This window comes from Myotis yumanensis, unplaced genomic scaffold (assembly GCF_028538775.1).
Source record: "Myotis yumanensis isolate MYYU_CA2020_CCGP unplaced genomic scaffold, mMyoYum1.0.hap1 SCAF_24, whole genome shotgun sequence".
In the NCBI taxonomy this organism is placed as follows: domain Eukaryota; kingdom Metazoa; phylum Chordata; class Mammalia; order Chiroptera; family Vespertilionidae; genus Myotis; species Myotis yumanensis.
Window position 1 is genome coordinate 10,107,935 of NW_027223775.1, and position 7,487 is coordinate 10,115,421.

General features: G+C 44.6%; 1 protein-coding gene across 1 annotated transcript; it reads right to left on the reverse strand.

The window, feature by feature from the left end:
* Nucleotides 1-2,351: 2,351 nt before the first annotated feature.
* Nucleotides 2,352-2,690, reverse strand: LOC139000480 (protein p13 MTCP-1-like). Its single transcript, XM_070402645.1, has one exon. It carries the CDS (start codon nt 2,688-2,690, stop codon nt 2,352-2,354), a length of 339 nt encoding a protein of 112 aa, XP_070258746.1.
* Between the last annotated feature and the right edge of the window lie 4,797 nt (nt 2,691-7,487).

The window sequence follows — 7,487 nt, forward strand, 5'->3', positions numbered from 1 at the left end:
AGATATAGATATAGATATAGATATAGATATAGATATAGATGATATAGATATTGTGATGAAGTAGCAACAAAAATAATTTTATGGTTGGGGGTCCCCACAGCATGAGGAACTGCATTCAAGGGTAGTGGCGTTAGGAAGGTTGAGAACCACTGATATAGATAAATATATAGATAGATATAGATATAGATATAGATATAGATATAGATATAGATGATATAGATATAGATATGGATATAGATATAGATTTAGATATAGATATAGATATAGATATAGATATAGATATAGATATAGATGATATAGATATAGATATGGATATAGATATAGATTTAGATATAGATATAGATATAGATATAGATATAGATATAGATATAGATGATATAGATATTGTGATGAAGTAGCAACAAAAATAATTTTATGGTTGGGGGTCCCCACAGCATGAGGAACTGCATTCAAGATTTGCGGCCTTATGAAGGTTGAGAACCACTGCATTAAAGGAAACAGAAACACAGATTTGCGTCAACGTTTTTTCACAACCAGGCATTTCCATCCTTGCCCTTGGGCAAAACTCGAGATCCTGGCCATGATCACTGGTAACATGCAGCCACCTCCTTCCCTCACTGACCTGCTTTTCAACCTCAGTTCTACTTACAGTGATGTCTCTTTTATTTTTATTTTTAAAATATATTTGTATTGACTTCAGAGAGAGGAAGGGAGAGGGAGAGAGAGAGAAAAATACCCATGATGAGAGAGAATCATGGACCGGCTGCCTCCCACACGCCCCCTACTGGCGATAGAGTCCGCAACCTGGGCATGTGGCCTTGACCGGCAATCAAACCATGACTTCCTGGTTGATAGGTCGAAGCTCAACCACTGAATTTAATCATCACTCAGTGATCTCTTTAATGCAACCATGGATGTCCTGAAATAGATTTCTGGGGCTCCCTCCAGCACCCCTTCCAGCAACCTCTCTTGGGTGCAATGCTAGATGAATTTTATGATCACTGTGCTTTAATTGGGGCTGTTTAGTGCTAAACACAATTAAAAACCCTAATGCACACAGAGATAGATGCTAAAGACACACACAGAGCTGGCTCAAGCCTTAGGAGACAAGCCCTGGCAACCCTCATAATTCCTCAAAGGAAAGAGATGATCAGCATAAAACACCCATAATCCCCCACACATTCGTTCTTATTTTGGAGAGGGTAGTATCAGTTGACGAACCTCAGGAGATCAAACAATGAGAACGCTGGTCATTGAAATGAAAACCATTTCCAGTGATGTCTTTGAGCCTTGTCTACCAGGGCTGGGCTAATATTTTCAGGCTTAAGGTCTTTTTCTTTTTCTTTCTCTGTTTAATATATTTTTACAAGAGGCCCGGTGAATGAATTCGTGCACCAGACTGGAGCCTCGGCCTGGCCTGCGGGGATCAGCAGAAACTGTCTCTCTGACATCCCCCGAGAAGACCCAGATTACAAGAGGGCACAAGCCAGGCCAAGGCACCCAACTGGTGAGCCATTATTTCCAGGGAGAGATACGGGAGGTTGGCCAGCTGGGGAGGGACCATGGGAGGGCTACAGGGTGTGTCCATCATGTCTCAGGAAGTCCCGATCAGCCAGACCCCAGCGGCAAGCTGACCTACCAATCTGAATGTCTTGTTCCAGGTGGTCAATGCTTGTCATAGCGAGCAGTTGAGCAACCTTAGAATATGATTGGCATATTATGCTTTGATTGGTTGAACAGATGACCAGTTGACTGGACACTTAGCATATTAAGCTTTTATTATATAGGATTGATTTCATACAGGAAGTGAGTGAGAAACATCAATGATGAGAGAGAATCATACATCGGGTGCCTCTGCACGCCCCCTACTGGAGATTGAGCCCACAACCAGAGCATGTGCCCTTGACCAGAGTCAAACCTGGAACCTTCCATACTCTACAGTCCAACCCTCTATCAACTGAGCCAACAAGCTAGGGCTCATTGGTCAATTCTTGTCTGTGTCCTGACCAGAAATCAAACCATGACCTCCAGGTTCATAGGTCGTCCCTCAGCCACTGAGAAACACCAGCTTGGCTCAAAATGCTTTTATTGATGAGAGAGAGAGAGAGAGAGAGAGAGAGAGAGAGAGAGAGAGAGAGAGAAGGGAGATGAAGAAGAAGAAGGAGAACAAGAAGACAGAGAGAGAGAGAGAGAGAGAGAGAGAGAGACATCAATGTGCCCTAGCACCCAGGGGGATGATAGATAGAACAACAGAGCTTAGTAAAAAGGTGAACAGAACTATACACATCCAACCGACAGGCCAGCAGGACTGGGGCTGAGGTTGACAAGAGCCAGGGACCCTATCAAGTGTCCTAAGAGTCTTCCATCAGCTCAAGGATCATTTCCTCCACTCCATCCACCTTGCTGTGGTGCAAGATGCACCATAACTGGAGCATGGAATCCACATACTGGCTGCCAGAGAGGAGGGTCCACATCGGAGGCATGGTGCTCGAGATCAGCGGGTTGGTGGCGAGTGCAATATGCTCACTGGGGATGTTTACGTGGCGCAACTGTACTTGCGGGACACCTCCTGTGTCCATGACAAGGTGCATCCATTTGCGCTGCTTCTCGTCCTCATACATGGAGGGCCCACAGATTCTCAGGTAGATGGGGGGCAAGTTGAGCTGCACATTCGACGGGAGCCTTGGCATGACCCCTCCGTGGTCCAAGGAGCAACAGCCACAGCTTCTCAGAGCCTCTTGCTACTTCGGTCCTGTTATAGAAAGACAGAGGATCGGTCTCCAAATGCATTTTACCTCGGCTTTTATCTTTATGGTTTTTAAGGTTGTGTTTGTGGTTGCCTTTGGTTCCTATTTATAACTCTCAACTTTTCTTTCTTTTTTAGCTTTAGATCTCTCTTCTAGAACAAACTGTACTAAATGTACTTAATGTAAAATATGACTCTGTGAATGTAACATGGTCCTATGAAATTTTAAAAACATTTTTTAAATGACAGTTGACATAGAACATTAGGTTCATTTCAGGAGTACACCCCAATGATTAGACATTATATAATTGACTAAGAAATCATGCAATTAATCTCATACCCATCTGACACCATACACAGTTATAATATTACTAGAGGCTCAGTGCACAAAATTTTTGCACTCAGGCGGGTCCCTCAGCCAATCCGGCAGCCTCTCCCAGTCCGGGACACCTTGAGGGATGTCCAAAGATGGCTTAGGCCCACCTTAGTGCTGCCATGGAGGCTCCAACCACTCCCCTGTGCTCAGCAACTGTGACCCTGGCTTTTGGCTGAGCGGCGCTCCCCTGTGGGAGTGCACTGACCACTGGCGGACAGCTCCTGACATGAGCATCTGCCCCTGATGGTCAGTGTGTGTCACAGGGACCAGTCGTTCTGGTGTTTGGTCGATTTGCATATTAGCCTTTTATTATATAGAATTGACTCAATGCTCTACTTAACTGTGCCATGATTATTCTTTTGTTTCCTTCATATAGTTTTACTGATTTCAGAGAGGAAGGGAGAGGGAGAGAAAGAGAAAGATCAATGGTGACAGAGAATCTCGGATTGGTTGCCTCCTGCATGCCCCCTACTTGGGATCAAGACTGCAACCCAGGCATGTGCCCTGACAGAGAATCGAATCGTCATCTCCTGGTTCCTAGGTTTAAGCTAAACAACTGAGCCACACAGGACGGGCTCTTTTCTTTTCTTTTCTTTTCTTTTCTTTTCTTTTCTTTTCTTTTCTTTTCATTTCTTTTCTGTTTTTTTTTTCTTTTCTTAATTAAATCTTTGTAGTTGGTTCAAGTTTTCTTTCTGACCTGACACCACCATCTTCTTTCTGATCACCTCAGAGGGAACTCACAAACCATAGAACAACTCACCCCATACAAATAATATGCAAATAATATGCTTTACCTTTAACAGCTGATACAGCAACAAAGCTAATGTCAGCATACACGTGGGCTTCTTAACAGAGGTCTTGTTTATCAGGTGCTGTTTAGAGAGGTCGAATCAAAATATTCAGGGACAGATATAAACCTGGGATACCTGACCGGGAAAACAGAAAGCAAAGACAAGGTGAGAGAGCACGTAGGATTCCCGAGGTCTCATAACATCACTTATAGAATGATCTCTCCCTTCCCCAAACCTCAGCCATGCCTTTGACAAGATCTGCATGGTTTTCCTCCTAAACTCACTTCAGATCACAAACCCCAAATTCCTTCCTCAGATCAGACTCCATCCCCAGTCCTTATTCCTCCTCCTCCTCCCATCCATCTTTTTCTTACCTGTTCTTCTTTCTCTGAAGGCAAAGCACCATTCTTCGCTCCTTTCCTCTGTGACTGTTCTCTGCTTCCCCCTGTAACCTGAAGAAGAAAGAAAATGGCCATGATACACCTGTTCCAGGAGTCCAAGTTCCAGGAATGTGTCCAGAAAAAACAAGGTTCCCTTGACTCACACCCCTGAAACCAGTCCCGTGAGACAGGTGTTGGTGAGGAAGGAAAGAGGTTTATTCATGTGCTGGCAACCTGAGAAGGTGGGGGAAGCTTGTTCCAAAACCCATCTGCACATCTCAGTGCAGGCAGAGGCTTTTATAAGGAGGGAGAGGCCAAACAGAGCAAAGAGGTCAGGGGGCAGGGCTTGAGAAGTTCTCTACGTGACTACAGGCACAGTCCAATCTGATAAGGAACCTGCAAGTGGTCAGGTGTCGGTACAGTGTGGGTCATCCTAGACTTTGTCCTCCTGGTTCTAAGGTTGAAGTTCAACAAATCTCCCAGAACTGGGAAGGTGAGAGTTCATATCTTGTAAAATTAGTTCCTAGGATTCTTATACAAACATGCTGTTTACCTACAAGCTTCATTATTAGTCAGAGTCTGCATTTACAGGAACAATGTGGAAAGCATGGTGAGGTCAGTTGTAATTGTCACTGTGACAAATGCTGATATGCTTCGTTCTTCTTCAAGGCATTTGCCCCCTTTCAAAAAGTCAAAATGGTCCTGGCAGGTTTGGCTCAGTGGATAGAGTGTCCGCCTGCAAACAGAAGGGTCCCGGATTCGATTCCCGCTCAAGGGCATATGCCCATGTAGTTGGCTTTATCCCCAGTGAGGGACTTGCAGGAGGCAGTCGATCCATGATTCTCTCATCATGGATATTTCTAACTCTCTCCATCTCCCTTCCTCTCTGAGATCAATAAAAATATATCTGAAAAAAAAAGACCGATGCTCTATCCACTGAGCCAAACCAGCTCGGGCTCTAGGTCGTCTTTAAAAGACTACCAACCTGGTAAGATAAACCAAAAAAAAATAATAAGCTATTTTAAAACAATGTGCATTTAATCTGAATGCAACACTTGCTTAATATTTTTTATATGTTTTTATTGACTCAGAAAGGAAGGAAAAGCGAGGGGGAGAGAAACATCCATGATGAGAGAGAATCACGGATCGGCCTCCTCCCACACGTCCCCTACTGCCGATTGAGCCCACAACCTGTGCACGTGCCCTTGACCGGGAATTGAACCATGACCTCATGGTTGATAGGTCGACACTCAGCCACTGAACCACGCCGGCTGGGCCCGAAGTGCAATATTTTTAGTATGAGAAACAAACCTTAGAAACACATCCCTCAAGCTCCCCAATCCTCAGCCTTAAAGGTCTTAATTGACATTTGCAAAAACTTTCTTGCAAGAGGAGAATTTATTTTTTTAAAAATATATTTTATTGATTTTTTACAGAGAGGAAGAGAGAGGTAGAAAGAGTTAGAATCATCAATTAGAGAGAAACATCATTCAGCCTCCTCCTACACACTCAATACTTGGGATGTGCCCACAGCCAAGGTACATGCCCTTGACTGGAATTGAACGTGGGACCATTCAGTCTGCAGGCCAACACTCTATCGACTGAGACAAACGGGTTAGGGTCTGCAATAAGAGCATTTAATCAGCAGTCAGTGATATCTTTACTGCAAAAAAGGATGCCCTAAAATTGATTTCTGGAGCTCCCTCCAGACCCCCATCCAGCCGCCTCTCTCTGGTGTGATGGTAGATGAATTTATGTTCGCTGGGCTTTGTTTGGGCCTGTTTAGTACTAAACACAATTAAAAACCCAAATGCATCCAGAGCTAGAGGCTAAAGCCATACACAGAGCGGGCTAGAGCCTTCAGGAGATGAGCCCTGGCATCACTCGTAATTCTTCAAAGGAAAGAGATGATCAGCATAAAACACCCGTAATCCCGCAAACATTCGTTCTTTTTTTAGAGAGGGTAGTATTGGTTGAGGAACCTCAGGAGATCAAACAATGAGAATGCTGGTCATTTGAATGAAAACAATTCCCAGTGATGTCTTCAAGTCTTTTCTACCAGGCTGGGTTAATATTTTCAGGCTTAAGGTCTTTTTTTCTTGTCTTTCTCTGTTTAATATATTTTTACTAGAGGCCTAGTGCACGAATTCGTGCACCAGTGTGGTGCCTCGGCTTGGCCTGTAGGATTGGGCCGAAACTGGATTTCTGACATCCATCAAGGGGTCCCAGGTTATGAGAAGGCCCAGGCCAGGCCAAGGCACCCAACCGGTGCACGATCAGGGCCAGGGTGGGATGTGGGAGGTTGGCCAGCTTGGGAGGGACCATGGGAGGGCTCCAGGGTGTGTCCATCATGTCTCACTCAGTCCCGATCAGCCAGACCCCAGAAGCAAGCTGACCTACCAATCTGAATGTCTTGTTCCTGGTGGTCAATGCTTGTCATAGCGAGCAGTTGAGCAACCTTAGAATATGATTGGCATATTATGCTTTGATTGGTTGAACAGATGACCGGTTGACTGGACACTTAGCATATTAGGCTTTTATTATATAGGATTGATTTCATACAGGAAGGGAGAGAGAAACATCAATGATGAGAGAGAATCATACATTGGGTGCCTCCTGCACACATGATACTGGCGATCAAGGTTACAACCAGAACATGTTCCCTTGACCAGAATCGAAACTGGGACATTTCAGAGTTCACAGTCCAACCCTCTATCCACTGAGCTGAACAAGCTAGGGCTCATTGGTTAATTCTTGTCTGTGCCCTTACCAGGAATCAAACTGTGACCTCCAGGTTCATAGATCGTCCCTCAACTACTGAGAAACACCAGCTTGGCTCAAAATGCTTTTACTGATTTGAGAGAGAGGGAGAGAGACAGAGAGAGACAGAGAGGCAAAGAGACAGAGAGAGAGAGAGAGAGAAAGGAGAAGGAGAAGAACAAGAACAAGAATAAGAAGAATAAGAAGAAGAACAACAACAAGAAGAAGAAGACAAGAAGAAAGAGAGAAGAGAGAGAGAGAGAGAGAGAGAGAGAGAGAGAGAGAGAGAGAGATCAATACGCCCTTGCACCCAGGGGGTGGCAGATAGAACAACAGAGCTTAGTAAAAAGGTGAACAGAACTATACACATCCGACCACCAGGCATGCACAACTGGGGCTCAGGTTGACAAGAGCCATGGACCAAATCATATGTC